This window comes from Amblyomma maculatum, chromosome 2 (genome assembly GCF_055883805.1).
Source record: "Amblyomma maculatum isolate TAMU_Amacu chromosome 2, ASM5588380v1, whole genome shotgun sequence".
NCBI classification, from domain to species: Eukaryota; Metazoa; Arthropoda; class Arachnida; order Ixodida; family Ixodidae; genus Amblyomma; species Amblyomma maculatum.
In genome coordinates this window covers 129,864,036-129,884,285 of record NC_139345.1, presented here as the reverse complement: position 1 = coordinate 129,884,285, position 20,250 = coordinate 129,864,036, and the positions used below count along the sequence as shown (strand labels likewise).

Sequence of the window (20,250 nt, the reverse complement as noted above, 5' to 3'; positions counted from 1 at the left end):
CGCTTCACGGCCTCCAGCAGAGTTTTCTCCCACTGGTATAATTACCTCCCGCAATTCAAAAATCAGCAAAGCCCCTATGTAGTGAGTCCCCATGGGGCCGCGGATCAATTGAGCAAGGCGGCTGTAAGACATATAACGTCGCCGAGGGCTAAGCATCTCTGGCTCCGGGAAGGTTACCATTGAAAATTGTATCAGTGCGGTTATTATCGTCATTTGAGAAACAAGCTGGACAATACAAAGGATGGTCATAGCATATGCTTACTAAGGTTAGGAGGGCGAACCATTTATTGTTAAAGAATGGGAGAAAGTACTGCGCTATCGTTTTACGGCGCATCGCAAACGACTAGGTGTGAGACATTTAGTTAACAAGGATATGGCTGATAACGTTAATGAATGTGGCCGTATTGAAACGAGGGCGAAACGTACCATAGTAAAGCTTACGAAGAAGCAACGAGTTAAATATTGTACAGGCCTACGCATTCAGTTCCGGTACAGAAGAAAAATAGTCTATAGGTTGACAGGGATATCAAAATAGTCGTTCAATGGCGCAGCTTGAGTGCCAGGTTAAGGAAAAAGCAGGTAAGTGACCAGGAAGTAGGGAACTACTGCGTCAGTTTTAGGAAACGCAAATGGGAGTGCTCAATAAAGTTCAGAGAAAGCAATGACTTACAAATCATGAATACTTTCTTTTGAAAACGGCACAACCGAAAGTATATTTTCGCAGTTATTTATTCTTCTCAACGGCCCAAAGCAGCCCTGCGTTGTGCGATTGAAAGTTCAGAAAGCGAGCCTAAAACGGAATAGTTATTTCATTGTGCGCATGCTGGTATGGTAGACTGCGTAAAGGCCCATTGAGATGTAGCGAATATAAGGAACCTGCAATGACCACCAGGCGGCGCCACTGCATTGCAGCGTTCAGCGCTACCAACGCCGGTCATGTAGATTTCGGAGCACCGCCGGGCAGTCCAGTAAGGCGCTTATAGGATCAATTTTACGGTTATAAGATTATTTAGGGCATGTTCGAGTGTTTTAGGCTGTTTTTGACATTTGTTTTTTTTTGATACCAGCGTATAAGCGTGCAAATGAATGGCGAGGACCTCAAGTGAAGCGTCTATCGCAACAAACTAGGTCTGCGTACGACGTCGAACGGCACAGAGTACTTTAGGCGACAGCATATTGCCAGCTAGTTCGGTCGAAAAGCCGTCGCCGTAGTAGTAGTAGCAGTAGTAGTAGTAGTAGTAGCAGTAGTAACAGTAGTAGTAGTAGTAGTAGTAGTAGTAGTAGTAGTAGTAGTAGTAGTAGTAATAATGGAAGTGGTAATAGCAGTAGTAGTAGTAGTGGTAGTAGTAGTAGTAGTAGTAGTAGAAGTGGTAGTATTAGTAGTATAGTGGCAGTAGTATTAGTAGTAGTTGTAGTATTAGTAGTAGAAGTGGTAGTAGCAGTAGTAGTAGTAGTGGTAGTAGTAGTAGTGGTAGCAGTAGTAGTAGAAGTGGCAGTAGTAATAGTAGTAGCAGTAGTATTAGTAGTAGAAGTGGTAGTAGTAGTATTAGTAGTAGTAGCAGTGGTAATAGTAGTACAAGTAGTAGTAGTAGTAGTAGTAGTAGTAGTAGTAGTAGTAGTAGTAGTAGTAGTAGCAGCAGCAGTTGTAGTAGTAGTAGGCCTTGTTGTTTTGTAATGGTAGCGGTAATAGTAGTAGAAATTGTATCCTGGTAATTTGTGGTCCTAGTGATTGACGACTGATTGGGGTGCGATAGGCAATGACGAGTTAACAAAAACATTTTAATTATTTAATTAATTGACCCCGCCGGGATGGCGCAATGGTTACGGCGCTCGACTACTGTGCTCAAGGAGGCGGGATCGAATCCCGGCCTCGGCGGCCCCTTTTCGGTGGAGGCGAAAAGCAAGGCGCCCGTGTGCTGTACGTTGTCAGTGCACGTTAAAGAACCCCAGGTAGCCGAAATTTCCGGAGTCCTCCACTACGGCGTCTCTCATAGCCTAACTCGCTTTGGGACGATAAAGCCCACAAAACCAAAACCAAACATTTAATTATTTGATGAAATAAATAAATGAAAAAAAAATGAAAAATTAGAAAAAAAGGCGTTCAAAGATGTTGAAATTCTCAAAATGAAAAGCCAATGCTTGATGACACCAATAAATAAAAACGACTGTGTAAGTGATGAACTAAATAAGTGAAACAATCGAGAAAAGAAAAATGAGTTAAAAAGTGTCAGACTGTTGATATGAAAAACCATTGCTTGGTGATGCTGAATACCAGTGTATGAAAATGAAAACAAAAAACTTATAAATAGATATTACAGACTGGAAAAGTGAAAAATATCCGCTTGTGTAAAACGATATCGCGTCATACCCTTAACCGTGAGCTAAAGTGTCACCCTCATTTTTGTTTTCACTTGTTTTTGTGCACACGTTTTATGTCTATTGTTGAATCGATCGATTCAAGCCATGCTTGTCTGTGAAGAGTGAAAACAAGCACGTGCTTGCAAGGGCTTTAGCTGCTACTCTCTTGAGCAGCAGCATGTATAGAGTTTCCTCGTTGTTCAAGATTGTTATTCCGCGTAATTCTTAAAATTTGCGTTTTAAACTCGTATCTCGCGAAAACGGCGTGCAGGTAAGAGGCAACTAAAAAGCTGCAGCTGCTGGCATGGCTGAAATTGATGACTTTAATCGCAGCTTGCACCTAGCGTGATTCGTTAGTAAGGGACCTTAATTGAATCAGCGGAGAGCAAGCGTGCGCGGATTGGGCGGCTAAGCATAAACTGCACGATAAATAATTGATTGGAGAGCTCTTTGACGGTATCATAAACTTGGTTTAGCGAACCGATGAGCTACCTCGTCCTACCAAGGCGTTCTAATTTTACCTGCCGTAAGACTGCTGTCCGCCACACTCTGTGCGGCATTTTTATTTTGCATCACATCGCCTCTTGTCATGCTTATATTCCGTTATCGCTCGCTGCTCCTTTTTACTCATATTGCCTTCAGGAAATGTGTTTACAAAACCTTGCAAGTAACTGAAGTGTACATTACAAACGTGATGCATCGAGCTAAGCGTCACATAACACAGCAAATTGAGTTATGAATTATTGCTTACTTAGCAGGCACTATCGCATTCTTTCTGGCTTAAGCAACAACTCCTTTCGTCGACACAAGAAAACAAGATGAATTCCTGTTAAACCCCGTGAAAAACCGCAGGAAGTGCCATTAAGTTTCCCTTAGCAGCTGTGTTAGAACACAAGGCAAGAAATGAGTGAGCTGTCAACCAGGAAGTTGAAAATAACTGCTATCAACACGTGCCACAATGCAGCATGATCAGTGATGTCTCAGAACCGTCGTGTACCACACTTGAATAGCTTAAACACTTCATGCTAACCCAGTAGTTGGTGCAATTAGCATTCGTAAAAAGGAAATACGTAAATATCGGGTGAATTGTTTCCCCTGTCAATTCTCGAGGAAGTCTTTTGTCACCTAGGGCTTCATTCGGGGTTGTAAAGTGGCAGTATGCTTTGCAGCAGCGGCGCACATTCTGCTCCCACTACAAAGACGATTAAGACGACAAAGCAATCAAGTTTAATTCAATGCATGTGCTCATGTTTTAACCATAGGAGGGCAGTTGCGTATAGCCTGCGCACTTCTTGACCTCCTCAGGGTTGATACTCACGGCTACTAGGTGGCGACACGGGTAGCGGCAAAGTACATTGCAAGTTTCGTATAGGATTTCGAGTTCTCAAGTCAATCTAGATTTGACCAGTGAATGAAATAAACAAGTTGCCAAGAAACCTATCAAGAATTCAGCAAACAGCTATGGAGAATTAGCAGAGCAATTCAGGATCTCCCTGATGCACAGATATTTGGCTAGAACGGCAGCCTAGCAATGGCTGTAGTGTTCAAGAACACATGTTTTATTTTACCATTATTACTGCACAATGCCCCGTAGAAGACTGAACGTCAGAACATTAAAGCCACTAGCTCCATAGGAAGGGCAGATCTGGGTGCACTTTCAAGGGTAACCTATAAACCTACGGTAAACGACAAAAACAAGGAAATGCTGAATAAAAAGCGTTCGGGCTCGCTCTAATGAAAAGAAAGCCTAAAAGCGGCCGAATGGAAATAAATCATTGGTAAAAATGTCATGTTCGTCCCGATATGGAAGATCAGCAATGTCGTCACCAATATGCTAGACAAGATAGTTAAAAAATCATGAGAACTCTGCAAGTCAGCGCGTAGCAGCAAAAAGCAAGACAAAACAATGAAAATCGGGCAGAGAGGGTGGCGGCAAAACTGGACGTCCTCTCGGTAAACAAAGAGGAAGTAACAAATCTTTCCATGTGATTGAAATGAGACATCGGCTGGTAAGGTTCAGGTAGCGCAGCTTATTTAAAGCTTTGCGGCAAAGTTGTGCAAAAAAAAAAATCTTTTCGCACTGGTTGTGCATGCATTATCTGATGGCCTCGGCACTACCTGAATCTTCAAATATTCTGAATTGAGAAAAATGAGTATCCGGGGTGCGCTCGAAAAGCACAAGCCTCAAGGCACACCACAAACGGGCCAAAATGAGGTAATGCGGAGTAGAGCATAATCCCGGGTCGACGCTTGGCCAGCTTCACGACGCATTAAATCGTCGTTTGCCGGCATCTCATTAAAGTTATACATACATACATACATACATACATACATACATACATACATACATACATACATACATACATACATACATACATACATACATACATACATACATACATACATACATACATACATACATACATACATACATACATACATACATACATACATACATACATACATACATACATACATACATACATACATACATACATACATACATACACACACATACATACATACATACATACATACATACATACATACATACATACATACATACATACATACATACATACATACATACATACATACATACATACATACATACATACATACATACATACACATACGTACATACATACATACATACATACATACATACATACATACATACATACATACATACATACATACATACATACATACATACATACATACATACATACATACATACATACATACATACATACATACATACATACATACATACATACATACATACATACATACCGCAAGGACTTGAACCTTACGCCCTTTTGGGCTTACTGTCTGCAGTTTCGGAGGTATTTACGACTGTTATTTGCTAATAGATATATACCAAACTTATACTTCAGTCAATGAAATAACCAGGCAATATTTCGAAAGGCCGCGGCAGGACACCAAATAATATACACCTTTCATAACTGCAGTCAACTACTTCTGCGTTACAGTCTTCATAAACGACGTGAAAACATTTGAGCCAGTCGAAACATCCGCAGAATTAGAGCATTGCTTAATCAGCATGTAGGAGGGGCCGAGTTGACTCTGTGGCCATACTAAATCCCAAAGCAAATTGATAAAACCAATGAGGAAGGGTGTCTAACAGTCAGGCAAGGAGAATGGCGGCAACAGTATTAACAACCATGAGTTTGTGGATGATATGCAGAGAACTGCATAACTGGAGAAGTGGAACAGTTCGTAAAAGCTTGTGAAGAATGTCCCAGTAAGCTTCGATTTGCTGATGACATGCCTTGATACGTAACTGATGGACCGAATAGCATATTATGATGGACGAACCTGAAAGGTAAAACTGAAAATTCGACCTAAAAGTTATAAAGAAGAGATGAGAACTAACGCTCAGCAATCAGGGAGTAAACAAGTTTCAGTTTGAGTATAATTAATTGCGCTTTAGGTTCGGCATAAAGCCTGATGAAACCATTATTTAACCTTGAAGTGACAGCACGCACAATGCAATGAGAGGCAAAATGTTTCTGAATTCGTTACCCTGTGAGAAACTACTTTGCAGCTTAAGATGGTCGCTATTGATTCGAGGTAACTGTTTCGGGCCAGTGTCCGTACCTGTCACCAAAAAACCGCAGAACTAAAGGAATTCAGAAAATGCTATTAGAGTACGCCGTCCATTTTCTTCGGCATACCTCGCTTGCGCATGTATACATCTTCCCTTAAATATTACAGTTACGACGTACCAACCAGCATTTTATAACGTGCCTTCATTCATGATAGTCAGGCTGGTGACAGACTGCTTCAAGGAGCAAATCTTTACACCATCAGTCGTCCTATGGTTCCAAGGATAGTATTGCACATGCTTGATCTGTTGACATCAGGTTGTTCTTGAGTTCAGCTCTTCTTTTATGGTACTTTCTACTTCTAACACACTAGCGCCACGTGCAACAGTAATGACAACAAAAAAGCTCCGTATGACGCGCGCACTTATACGTCTCCGCTGGGAGCGGAGACCATGTGAAATTTTCGCAATGCTCCTTGATTGCTTGTCATGTTGGTGTGACGCATATGCCGTGTTGTTGTTGTTGTAGTGGTTATTTATTGTATGTACAAAAGGAAAGAAAAGATGTTTGCCAGCCCCGGTATCTGCTATCTTATATCTGAAGCACCTGAACTGGGGCGGCGGAAATAAAGGGATAGCGAGGAGAAGGTAGAGGAAATCAAAGAGGTGAGTGATAGGGAGAAAGAAAAGAGTAGGTAAAAATAAAAGAAATATATACACTATGGTACAGTATACAGTAGTTTGCATGAGGCCCACCCGCAAATGTCTTAGGTCACTGAGTACTCGGCACGTCGGGCGGGCCTCCGCAATAGCTCCACGTCCAGGCAACTGTTCACTACGCACGCACTTGCACACTGTACAAAACACTGACGGCTGTCGTGGGCGATCAGCCGTTATTGTGGGAAATAGCACACGTGGAGCGTTCAGTCCCAGCGCGCACTATCTGGCGAGGTGAAATAGGCGGGTCATCAAGCCCGCCTGTTCGATGTACTCACACAAGCTCACGTGAGCTCGCTCGCGGGCGCGCGCACAGCCCGGCGGCCACAGGAGCACAGCTACGCTGTCCGGGATTACCCCTGCGCTCTGTAAGCCGCCAGCAACTCACGTCGTGGTTCGGCTAGCGCGGTGCAGCGCAGTAGAAGATGTTCGAGAGTTTCTACCTCGCCACAGCCGTCACACACGTCACTATTGGCAAGTCCGTGGCGCATCCGTCGTTCCCCAGGCCACACACATCCAATGCGTGCACGGAGGATCATTGCGCGTTGCAGCCGAGTCAGCGAGCGGCCGCTGACACTGTGAATGCGCTCACCTCTTGCGATGCGTGTGTCGGGGTGCTGCGTCCGGAGGTGATCGTCGATTACCGCACGCACATCCTCCAAAGCGAGTTGCTCGTCGCTAGGAGGGAGTTCATGTGCTGCGGTCGCGAGCTCGTCGGCACGTTCGTTGCCCTCTATGCCGCAGTGCCCGGGGATCCACTGTGCCCGTATAGCGCAGCCACGCTCCGCTGCCGTGTTAGGCATATAGCATTTGCGTCACGTCAGTCTGTCACTGCTTCTGCTTTTGGAGAGTTTAGAGGTAAGCAATTCTTTCCATCTTAATTGGCAGTGATGGACAGGCTGTGGAACCTAACAGCGGAACATGCTGCTGCGACGCCGTGAAACGAAGCTTGATGCTGTCACCTAATTATTGCATCAGATTGCATGACCGCTTGTCAGTTTTTCAAAACAATTTTCTGGACATCGGTATAATTTCAGTGAAGATACATTGTTCATGGAATTATCTATCGACTGCTCGAATATTTGTTGCATCTTGTACAGCTATTGTACAATGTGCAGTTGTTTGAGTGTTAAAATAAACAAACTGTATCCTCCAATTAGCGAAAAACGTAATTTTCTCGAATCAAGCGGCACCACTGGCATCTTATTCATTGTATTGTTTCTGCTAAGTAACATGTCAGGATTGCAGCTTCCAGACGTGAGCGTGGGCTGTAATATAGCAATGGGCGCTTTGCCACTGCAATGTTCAATGAAATAAAGCTATGAACGAGCTACCGAAGTGAGCTCATCGGAATAGACGGATATCCTCAATCACGTTCTACAAAGATCTTCAATGCTTTAGGCTGCCGGTTCCATGTCTGCATTCTGTTCTCAGACGTCGCTTCGGAAGTCGTCGAATATTCTTCTTGTTTAAAATCTGACTCATATGCGGGCTCAAAAAAGTAAAATTTATTCTTTATTGCGCATAAATAATATTGAAATTGGTCGCACATACGAGAGAAATTTATTTTAGGTTTATTTAAAAACTGGTCTTGTTTTTAGGTAGCTGGTATATCTACTGATAGTTACCATTAGCACTCGCTAAATGCAATCCTGCTTGCTTAAAATTAAAGACAATTATCGGAAGTTCTATGTTCTTTGTCAGAAAGACCATTGAGCTCCGTTCTGCTCAGTAGGGCCATTAGAGAAAGCCCTTCAAGATGCCTACCATTCCAAGAAATGAAAGTTAAACTCCCGCATGTATATCTCTTATAAAATATGCATTTATTACAAAAACAAATGCCGTATAACTATTGTACATATACACTATAGCACTGAGCACATTATTGCATACTTCCCCTTATCCCAATTCGTGAGTGACAACAACCAATGAAAATGTAAAAGCGAAAAAATTGGAACATTTGAGCTAGATGACATATTTGCGCTTTCTCGTGTCTGTCCCCCTCCGCGCACGTGCACTTTCTATCCGCTTAATTATTTATGCCATAATTTTTCAGTGTATTCTCACTAGCATACAGTCACGTTTTACCACATTATCTCAAAAACCGCTCTCATAGAAAAGCCCCGCTTAAAGTAAGCCCTACGAACATGCCCGCGCGGAGTAGGGTTAGCATGCCTTAGCTCATCCCTTCTTGGCTTATGTTTCTTATCTCATTGTTCTATATCGCAGTAGCTACCTGTGTTATCAGCTCCTGCCAATTCGGCCATTTCATGTGGTCTCCTCACGTGACACAGCATGCCGACCGATCACTGCTCAAATACGTCACTTGCTAAATGTTACCTGCCAGCTATATACTTGCGCTGACTACTATAGCACCGACTCCGGATTGTCTCCATAATGGGACCTTTTGCGATGTCTATTTGACCGCAATATATTACTGTAAGAGACACAGAAAAATCATATATGTTCGAAATTCGGTATTACAGCTTTAATGGTTCGGTTTGTTTTGGGAGATTAAGGTCCAAAAGTGACCTAGGATTACAGTTTTATTCTTTCCTCGGAAGGCAGACCAAGACACGAGCGTTCAACAGCAAATTTATGAAACTGACAATTTTCACCGAGCTGGCAAGTTTATTTTCCGCATCCACAATAAACCACTCCCGTTCAGCAACGAAGCATTATGGAAGACCTCTTAAAGAGGCTGTTTTAAAGCAGCGCTATTCTGACTATGTGTTGATATCGTCTAGGCGATGACCTACTACGGAATTTTTATTGCTGCTCAAGCATTATACAGGACGCCGCTGTCATTGAAAAGCGCGGGACGACATGTTAATAAAAACATTTTCAGGTAATGTTATAAAAAAGAATTGTCAGCAGTATGAAGAAAAAACAGCAACTGCTAGTTATGGAAACATAGTTCAACTTTCGAGGGTTAGTTTACGCGTAATAGTTCAAAATCATAGCTAATTTATTGTTATTGCGGTATTTGTTTTGGTGGGTGCTTGGTGTAAATGCTATTGTACCAGCCGTAATAAGAATATTTCTGTGCGACACTCGTGGGAATATTCGATGCATAGAATTTTAAATCCTGGAGACAGCACAGTAGTGCAGCTTTTCGCTTCTAAGCACTTTTTTTATCGCTGGAGCATTAGTACCCAATGTTGAAAAAAAAAAAAAATAACCGTGCTCGGGAATAGCCATAGCTCTGGTAATGTTTTTAAGTTTTAGCGTTGGTTTTTGGATGTGTTCGTAGATATATTTTCAATGATATATCAGTAGACATTGTAGAAAAAGTTCAATAATAATATTAATAAATAATTACCGATAATTTATTATACCTGCAATTTGTATTGTGAAATCATACTCCATGTAAGCTATCCAATATTATAGGACGATGCCACAGCGTATAGCTCGTCTTATTCACAAACTAATTAACAGTAACTAATAAGATCTAAAATTAGTATAATCGTACCTTACATAAGCTATCCAAAATATTAGTTGGCGTTGCAGTGTGAATGTAATTTTAATTGCAACACAGAATTAGTAAAGCGTAATTATGCTCTAAATAAGCTAATAACGATGTAATATTGTGCTGATATTATACCGTTATGATTAACTGCGCAATACTGCAACAGCTGTGAAGCTAAGCATTGACTCGAAGGCTTGACATTGATCCTGAGCTGAAGGTCATACGGACGCAGACTGCCAGTGCTCGACTTTTGCGTTGACGAGAGATTTCGGTCTAAAAGGGCCGATACAATGAAAAGTGCTTATGGAAAACACGCATCAAGTTAAGGCTGCTCTCTTTGTTTCATATGGGTCACTTGCAACTCATCGCGCAGGAAGCAATGGAGGAAATGGATTGGCCAAAATTTCAGCAGTCGATGCCATCGACTCCAGCTTGGAGTGGGAGCTTCCTGGAAATTTCCGGGCGGCCCTGGATACGTATTCCGCTGTTCCGATTTCGGACGTCAAAATAGTGCTGATTGTCGGCTACTACAGGTCTGGCTCTTCATTCGTCGGAGAGCTGCTCTCCTCTGGACCTCGAACGTTCTTTCACTTCGAGCCCCTGATGCTCTTCACTGTTAGCGGCAGAGTTCGTCCGGGAAGACAGGGCCACGCATTTCAGCTGCTTGACGAACTGGTCAGGTGCAGGATGCGGAACGTGCCGCTCTACACAGTGTGGTCCGAGAATAATCCTTACTACAAGTACAACCACTTCCTGGCGGACCTTTGCGGAAACGGAGAGTCGTGTTCCTCTCCGGGACACGTGTCGGCGCTTTGCTCTCGGGCCAAGACACAGGTGTTCAAGTTCACAAGACTTTCTGTGGGCCAGGTGAGGATGTATTATAATTTGTCACCGTTATTTTAGGAGGAGTCAGATGAAGAAGCGTCCAAACGAACGAATTTCGCGCGATAATATGCGTGAGGTAAACTACCGCGGACTTGTAAGAGTATCATTATTATGTGACATTTGTGCATGCCCGTAATACGTTCGAAACCGAGGCGCTGTTCATGTGTCTTTCTAATAACCTTGGCGCATACTAAGGGTAACTATTCTGATAAAATATATCATTATTCATTAAAGGAAAACTAATTGATTCATGTGAGAGGTGTGTAACACTCCCTGTTATTCTTTGTTTAAAGCATAACCAGGAACCCTGTGCTTAACCAGCATACACACACACAAAAAAACAGTGATATGTATCGCCAAATGTACGCCTAAAACATAATAAAAAAAATTGATGCTCAAATAATCCGACTGCAAGCATGCAAATCTTCAAAAATAAAAATAAGCAGCCGGAACTTTTCCTCGCTCACGGAATGGATCCAGTAGTGGCTATGTGCTCTATCTTGGTGCCGTAAACTTTATCGACCGATTATACATTTTCGATTGCATTCCAATTCGCTTTAGCATAAGGGTAGCATCAAACAAAATCAGCAGCCAGTCAGTTTTAGATATCAAGAGATAACTGTCCACACAGATAACTGCCTATGCACCTCACCATACACGCAAGATCATAATCAACTGCCTACTACTACATCCGATGAGGAGGTTTGTAACAAATACGCCATAGACATGCTCGCTTCCACATTCGTTCAAAGGCAGGCTCTACCTCACGTAACGGCCAAAAACTGCATAAGTTCAAATTGGAGGATGTGTAATCGGTACTTGTACGCTGCGCCTAGCTTGACATAGGTGGCAAGAAAAGAAATTACCCCTACTGCAATAGTAATACCTAATGCCTTCAATATCGGTTGTTCAATATGGATTATTATAGCTTATAGATCTTGACATATGTGCAGCGCATAAAAACAAATTGGGAGTGGCTCGGCTATGCCAGGATATGCGTAGTGAGAGGTACGTTTTTCTGGCTGAGATTGTTCTGGTCATTGTGTGTTTAGCGATAAGATTGGTTTGTTGGCTTGTGGGGTTTAACGTCCCAAAGCAACTCAGGCTATGAGAGACGCCGTAGTGGAGGACTCCGGAAATTTCGACCCCCTGGGGTTCTTTAACGTGCACTGACATTGCAAAGCACACGGGCACCATGCTTTTCGCCTCCACTGAAAAGCGGCCGCTGAGGCCGGAATTCGGTCCCGCATCCTTGGGAACAGTAGTCGAGCACCGTAACCACTGCGCCACCCCGGCGCAATAAGAGCGATAAGCAATAAGAGACATTGGGTACACACATCTTTTATTTATTATGATTGACAGAAACGAAGACTGCTCGATGATCTGTGAAGTGGCATGTAGCAGTCTCAATTTTTGCCTATAGAGTATTTCGATTTGGTAGAGTCCCTTTCGTATACAAGTTCTATAGTAGTTCCCCACTGTATATTCTGGAAGTGAGCGTCTGAAGCTAAAGTAAGGTGAAACTTGCAGCGATTAGACTCTATTTTTCTGCATCTGCGTCAAACGTTGTGATACAGCCGCTTATTTCATCTCCGTTTTTTATACGCAAAACTGCCCTGCGACGCGTGGTTCGGGTGATAAAGCGGCATGCGTGAGGCGGCGACGAAGCTCGCGGCGCACCTGTGGGGTCTATCTATTACCATGGTGTTGGCGTATGCGCACAACCGCTTATCCGTTTGACGTCAAGCGCGGCTCCGAGGGTGGAGCGGTCGCCGCCTCGAGATCGAGCAGAGTCACCACCTAGTGGCATAGAGGCGAACCCTACCCAGTGTGGATGTGGATGCGTGTTCGCGTCGTGTGCCCGCCGCAGTGATTTATGTGCGCGTGTGTGGCGTGTACAAGAGTGCTTTTTGTTTGTTTCGTGGTTCCTGTGCGCTTTTTGCTTGCCTATATGCCTGTTGCAAAAGAAATATGAACAGATTATTACAGCACGCTCCATTCAAAATAAATACTTACCCATATCGAGCATGTCACGCTGCAAAGGACATCAGTCGTGGTCTTCGGTTCTTGAGATTCTTTGATAAGTGGTGTCTAAAAAAAAATAAATATGCTGTTAGGCGCTGCAAAATAGGTTGCTGCCATCAATACAACGTAATGCAAACGGTCAAAAATCATGAATTCCCACTTCTGTTTGGAATACCGCAACTACTGAAACATGCGACCGCCGACTGCTGCCTAGCAAAACGAAATTTGAAAAAGCCACTCTGTACCTTCTGTATCCACGATAGAGTTGTCTCAGTACATTTTTTTCGGTTTTGTTGTTTTTTTGTTGTTTGTTGGTTTGTGGTTTGTGGGGTTTAACGTCCCAAAGCGACTTAGGCTATGAGAGACGCCGTAGTGGAGGACTCCGGAAATTTCGACCACCTGGGGTTCTTTAACGTGCACTGACATCGCACAGCACACGGGCGCCTTGCTTTTCGCCTCCATCGAAAAGCTGCCGCCGAGGCCGGGATTCGATCCCGCGTCCTTGGGAACAGTGGTCGAGCGCCGTAACCACTGCGCCACCCCGGCGGGGTTTTTTTGTTGTTTGTAGTGCCGTCTTTTTTTTTTTTTTTTGCTGTTGCTGTGTCTTAGTGGTAGGGCGCTCGACTGCTCATTTTGAGAACAGGTGGTTCGACACGGCCGTTTCGAGAGGCGCTCCTCGGCTGTTGGATTTGATTGCACGTTAGACAATCCCATGAGGTCAACGACACCGGGGCTCACCCCTACATCATCCGTCATATAGCTATGTCGCATGGTGCGTTAAACCCATAAATGTATTTCTTTTCTTCTTTGTTTTTTTCTGTTGAAGGCTTCTGCACATCCGTAACAGTGGTAATATGAACACATTTCGCTTTAGAGAAATGCTCGAACGTTTGAGAAACAAATCTTCCCAGCCCTGTTGCACTAAATATTACATAAAACACATAGATCAATGTACACTGCTAGCCCATTAGAATTATTAGAACGCCTTTTCGTCTAAGCAGTCTTTCCAGCAAATTAGTTGTTTCTGATAAGGGGGGTAAATAGCTTCCTACATGCTTAAACATCGGTGTTTAGTTCGGGAATAAATACATAATTATAGGCACATGATAAGATAAACTCCATTTCTTTCAGGATAGTTTTATATCCGACACCTGCATGCTTTGGAAGTAAACGACAGAACCGCCACAAGTCACTGCTCAACAATAAATACAATGATGAATACATTTTCAGCCTTCAAAATTCCTTGCCAAAACATGACAGCGACCAAGCGCAGTTTTTACGACGTCTTCGCAGCTACTGATTCATAGCTTGTACTTTAACGTTACTAAAAATTAATCACTGGTAGTCCTAAATTCTGCGAAGAATGTAAAACTTCTGTCACACAGTGAAATTTATTGTCATTGAAAAAATATAATTACACCACTAATTTATCATTTATAAACATCACACGCATCAGAAATTCCTTATACTTCCCTCGATTTCAGGAACTAATTTAGAGTCATTTCAGAGTGCAACACTACCAGATTATCTGCCGCAAGAAGCATCCTCCTTATTGTGAGCTCGGCAAACTCAATCCACTCACCGCTCTACTCGTGACCAGTCAGCTTTACTGTGCTGCGAGGTTTCCTGTACAGTGTCGGCGTAATCTAATTTTTGGGGAATACTTTGTGACAGGCTGTCTAGCCAGAGTTGATGTCTACTCAATCTACGGCAACCCGCCGGGCTGTACGCTGTTAGTGCTACATTTAACCAGCTAAATCCTCGAGTCAAGTACGATATTGTTACGGACGACAAGGAAGAAGAAGCGGGCAGTGGCGCGGGCAGGAGCGCTCGCGCTAGGCCCGCGAACATTCATTAAGCGTCATCTACCATCGTCATCGGTCATGTTCTGTATCCTTTCTTCATCGGCTTGCCGCTTCCTAACATTTGGTTGGAGGTGCGGCGTACGGCATCCCCATCCTCGCCTTGGAGCATCGACGCCATCTTCAAGCCGGGACCGTCACCGAGGGCCCAGGGACATCGCCGAGCAGCTTCGCCCAGCCCTTCAAGCCCAGACCTGAACAACTACCACCGCCCAGCCCCCAGCCCGGACCTGAAGACAAGGAGAACAGACATACCGATCAGAACCGAGATGAAGGACCCGAAAGACCTGAATGACCCGAAGGAACCGATGGACACGAACACGCAACCCCCGCCCAAGCTGCCCGACGTGACCTCGAGCCATCGGTCCCATGTACTCTGGTGACGGATGGTCGACAGCTCCAAGGGAGGCGGATCCCCCACGCATCAGACATCGTACCGGCAAGCCGTTCTATTCTTCCGTCTTCCTCTTCTTCTTCAAGCATCCAGACACGCCCATCATCATGCCATAAAATCATTAACATCACTAAACTTCCTCGTCCACGATCGGGACGATCGCTCGGTGGCCCCGGGTCATGTTACGGACGACAAGGAAGAAGAAGCGGGCAGTGGCGCAGGCAGGAGCACTCGCGCTAGGCCCGCGAACATTCATTAAACGTCATCTACCATCGTCATCGGTCATGTTCTGTATCCTGTCTTCATCGGCTTGCCGATTCGTAAAAATATAATGAACAAGGCTGCCTCGATTCATTCTAAAGTACTGTACGAACCTTGTATCTCCGTGGGCTCGACACTAAATTTACTTGTCGCACTCGTGCAAGACGCGCACACTGTGTTGAAAAGGTCATATGTCATGTCCAGGCCCGAGAATCAGGCCCGTGAGCGCCGTACAACGCAAAAAACGTGCGAAGCGATGCCAGTAAATCTAAAAGACGGGTGGCTTTTTTGCTGCATTGGCGAAATCCACGAATTTTTCTGCAATATTGAAACACACTAAACAGTAAATCGGTAATGCATCGCATAAGACACGTTTTTCTGGCCAACAAACCTGCCGTAAAGTCAAAAGCGGACATACGTCGCGTGCGTTTCAGCGAACGCCGCCGGATGCCGATCCCCATTAGCGGAGCGACGGTGGCGACACCTCTAGGTTGCTCTCGCGGCGCACACCGCACCTGCTGCTTCTCTCCGGTTTCCATGGCAACGGCGCATGCGCACAGCAGGCCTCTTTCGGTCACCGCGAAATGCTCGACTGGTCGCCGAGTGTAGTTTTCGCTACAAAAAGCCGAAAGTGGTTAACTGTTTTCGAGACATATCGATAATGGCTCATTAGCTTATGTACAGCGGCGGTCGTCTCCATCTGGTGTAAGCGGCAGCGGCCAGTTTTTATTTCCCTTTAAAAAGAAGGAATGAATTCACTACCCGCATTATCGTCGCGGTGTCCACGACAAGAGTAGGTTTTTCTCTCACATCAAGAATGCTTCATCTGTCGCAAAATAACAAATTGTGCTTGGCGCTGGAAAAATCAAACCCTCTCGTTTTGCGTCCCTCTGGGCTAGACTGGCGCTCGAGAGACTGATCACTGGCGGGTAAATTATTTTTCCACCAGGGCTGCCCGTCATAAAGTGAACAAGAAAGGACCATCTCTTCAGAATCCAGCGCGATGCCATAATGTCTGCAGTATGTTGTTGCATTAGGGTCTCAGTCAGGTACATGCAAGTTATGCTGAAAAGATGGGAAGCAATATATCACTTGGCGAATTGGCAGAGCTGAAATAAAGTAAACAATATTTCTGTCGCGCTTGTTTTCCACGAGATGAATAAGAAGATTAGGGTACAAATGACAAATGTTATGTGACGCGGTGAAACCAGGAGAAGACTGTATATAGCACACGTACACGATGAGTGGACCTCGGCCTCGTTTAGGTTCACCAGGACGCGGTTATAATACGAGAAAATGAATGTGCATTTCCGTCGTGGTCTCTCCAGTATTCGCGAACAGATGATTGCATCTGCTGGAGCACATGAAGCTAAGAATTTAATGCGGGAGGCAAGGGACTAGGCTCCAAGGTTTACGCACAAATGAAGCATCCTTTCTGCATGGAGCGAAAGTAGAGAAGGGGATGAGAAATCCAGGCTTTTGGCTTCACCTTTAATGTCATGTTGTCTATTTCGCTGATAAATCTTTTAAGGCGAAAGCCTTTCTAGTCTCATGATTCGTCGGTAGAAGTAACCGCCGGACATGTCATCAGGAAATGGCCATGCTATGATGACCGATTAAAAAAGGAAAAACTTTTGATACTGATTAATAGAGGTTATAATAGAGATTGATACAGGCTATAAGGACTAATGATAACTACTAAGGACTTGCAATGAACCATATTTTTAACGCATATTGTAGTAACTATAATTGATTGCAATGAATAAAGTTACCTTCTAATGAATTGTAATGACTAGTAATGACTACAAATGACCAATATGTCTAACGGCGACTTGTAACGACTACAATTGATAAGAAATAACTGAAGTGCTTAGTAATGAGTAGTAATGACAAGTAATGACTAAATGGCTTGTGATGACCATACTAATGACTATAAATGACTAATATGGCTAAAGACTACTCGTAACGACGACAATATATTGAAATGATAAAAATGCTTAGTATTGGCTACTAATGACTAAAATGAGAGGCCCAGAAAAAGAAGGAAGAAGAAAGAGGTAAAGGGAGTAAAATCTGTCGGGCTAGTTGGTTCATAGTTCAATGCAATAAAAAGCTGCGCTAATAAGACACGGACGAAGGAAAGGTAGGACGCACACAAAAATAAAGTTGTCAGTCTGCGTTTGTGTGCGTCCTACCTTTCCTTCGTCCGTGTCTTATTAGCGCAGCTTTTTATTGCATTGAATGTAAAGGGAAGAGGTGAGAAAGAGGCGAAATTAAAGAGGAAGAAAAGTAGGCTTTCGCCTCTCCCCTCTTAAACATATGTAAGAGACATTGTAGTTTTTAGCAAAGTAAATAACCTAAATTTTTTCGCTGGTAGTCTCACAGTAAAGTGTATTAACCGGATGTCGACATTATCTAAATGTGTGCCGATCGTGCAGGTGAGTGCCTGGATTCAGAGGAACCCGGAGCTCGCGGCGTCTATACGCGTGGTCCACCTAGTGCGGGATCCGAGGGCCATATACTCCTCCCGCCGAGGCCTTCGTTGGTGCACGGACAATGAGGCCTGCGGAAAGGCGGCCGCACTTTGCGAGCAGATGCGCTTCGACCTTGACCAGTTCGATGAACTCAGCAGCAAAATGCGCCCAGACAGAACTTACCGGCTCCGTTTCGAAGACCTGGCCTCTGATCCCGGCAATGAAACAGCGCGCGTCTTTGCAAAATTGGGTTTGGATTTCGCGCCGTCCGTGGTAGCGTACTTGAAGAATCACACATCAGCTACTAGCGCCGATCTCCGGAACGCACATTCCACTAAAAGGAATACGAAGCAAGTCGTCGACAGTTGGAGGCGACGGCTTTCTAAGGAACAGGTCGAGGGAATCGAGAGAACGTGCGATGACGTTCTACGAAGGCTCAGATACGAACGAATCACTAGTGAGGCTGTGACGTAGAACGCTGCGGAATACCTCATGCATACCTATATCAAGTTTTGGATGGAGACACCGCATTTGCTGTAAGTTGTTAGGGGACGCAATATTTCTTTGTTTGCTCCCTCTCAAAATTCGTTTCCGATCATCTTGGATGATTTCAGTTGGGTTATGTTAGGGAAAATTACCGGGGATAAGTGCCTCGGCCAAGCATAATTTTTAGAGAGGTTTGAAAAAGTGGACCATTGTAGCTCGTTCACACATTGGGAATTCTAGTCCTTATTATCACGTTTACGGCTGAAGAGTTTCTCTTCAGTCTGGGAAGAAAGTTCCACCGTACAAGCATTGAGCCGTAGAGTTCTTTTCTCTAGAGCGTACCACGCATTTCCCAGCTCCTCCATGCAGTCAAGTGTAGTGTCTTCGTTTATAACATCCAGATTTACCTCTTTCAGCATCTCTGAATTCTCTTCTGCGAAGAACTCTGCTTTGATGAACTCATTAACACGAGATGAGCAAATAAATGAGCGAAAGCTGGGCATCTAAAGCTACAGCTGCTGTTCCTGTAGCGACCTAGTAGAGGCGGAAGCACGCACCTTCAAGTTCTTGTTAATTATGCACACTATTGTTATCTTGTTCCGTACAGGGCCGATAAAACGATTAAGATATCAATAAACACAAACACGACGTACGTGATGTCAGCATCCCACTCTGGTACAGTGAGTGCTGGATGGATACGATTAGTGCCTCTGCTTTGATCATGGGCGCTCTACAGAACATGTCCTTGACATCCGCCGACAAGTAATCAATAAGGGTTCAATGTAACATTTTAGTCCCCTCAGTGAGTGTTGAATATTTCCATTCGCAGCAGTCCTGGTTCGCTGCAGCAGATCGCCATAGCGAGGGCACTGTTTGCGGAATGGCGTAACTGGCATAGATATGCTCTAAATTCTTAGACTGAGACGGAAAATTGGTAAATGTTATAAACAACGAAGACATATGGGGTTGAATCATAACTGAGGAGGGAGAAAGCATTTAACTCCCAATATTTTTTGAAGTCACTTCGAATAGACAAGGTGTCCGAATGAATCTAGCCATTCCTGTAACAAATAAAAAAATAAATAAAACACCCTAGTCGCAAACACCCTGGAGGCTGTTAAGAGTAACGCAACCTAGATGTTAGTTTGTTTTGGTTTCCGGCTAACAATTGGCTAACATTTATTTATTGGCTTCGGGAACAAATGGTAAAAATCTCCAAAACTAGCCGGTGAAAGGTGTGTACAAAGGTATCATTTACGCACATTTATTTACAAGCCTTAAAAGCAAGCTACCACCTGGCTAGCTAGTGGCGCATATTTCTCGCCAAGACAATTTTTTTTCTGGAAAGGACGTCTTTTGGGACGCTGATGTAACATATCTCTCAAGTCTATGCTTTTTCATTGCGTATGTTATTATTCGTGTCACGCAAGAAATGAAAAGAAATCAATGCAAGAAAACGAAACCTTGGAGCAAATATTTCAGACAACTGTTTTTCAAGACGACTTATAAACACTTTGTTCCTGAAACAAATCAGTGAAACGTCTGATATTAAGGCTTTGCCAATAAAAAACATTTGAAAATGAAAATTATACTGTATATTGGCATCCCATAGTCCGATTCACTGTTTACTGTTGTGAGAACTTGCTCATCATCAGCAGTAAATGGCGGCATACATTGTGATCAACGTACGGAATGCGACAGATGATATAAGTAGAGAAAACAAGTAATGAGAGTCAGGTTCACCTTGG

The 20,250-nt window shown here is 43.8% G+C and overlaps 1 protein-coding gene across 1 annotated transcript; it reads left to right on the top strand.

Moving 5' to 3' along the window:
* Nucleotides 1–542: 542 nt before the first annotated feature.
* LOC146199867 (carbohydrate sulfotransferase 2-like) lies at nucleotides 543–19,077 on the top strand. The gene is made up of 3 exons (XM_084592211.1): nucleotides 543–579; nucleotides 10,489–10,982; nucleotides 17,981–19,077. The coding sequence occupies exons 1-3, from the start codon at nucleotides 543–545 to the stop codon at nucleotides 18,488–18,490; spliced, it is 1,041 nt and encodes a 346-aa protein (XP_084448337.1). The 3' UTR covers nucleotides 18,491–19,077.
* The last annotated feature ends 1,173 nt before the right edge of the window (nucleotides 19,078–20,250 follow it).

Excerpts from the sequence above, each read along its gene's own strand:
- LOC146199867 (XM_084592211.1), top strand. The coding sequence starts at position 543 with ATGGCGCAGCTTGAGTGCCAGGTTAAGGAAAAAGCAG. Across the intron at positions 580-10,488 it reads CCAGGTTAAGGAAAAAGCAG|GAAGCAATGGAGGAAATGGA; the intron begins GTAAGTGACCAG and ends CTCATCGCGCAG. Across the intron at positions 10,983-17,980 it reads CAAGACTTTCTGTGGGCCAG|GTGAGTGCCTGGATTCAGAG; the intron begins GTGAGGATGTAT and ends CCGATCGTGCAG.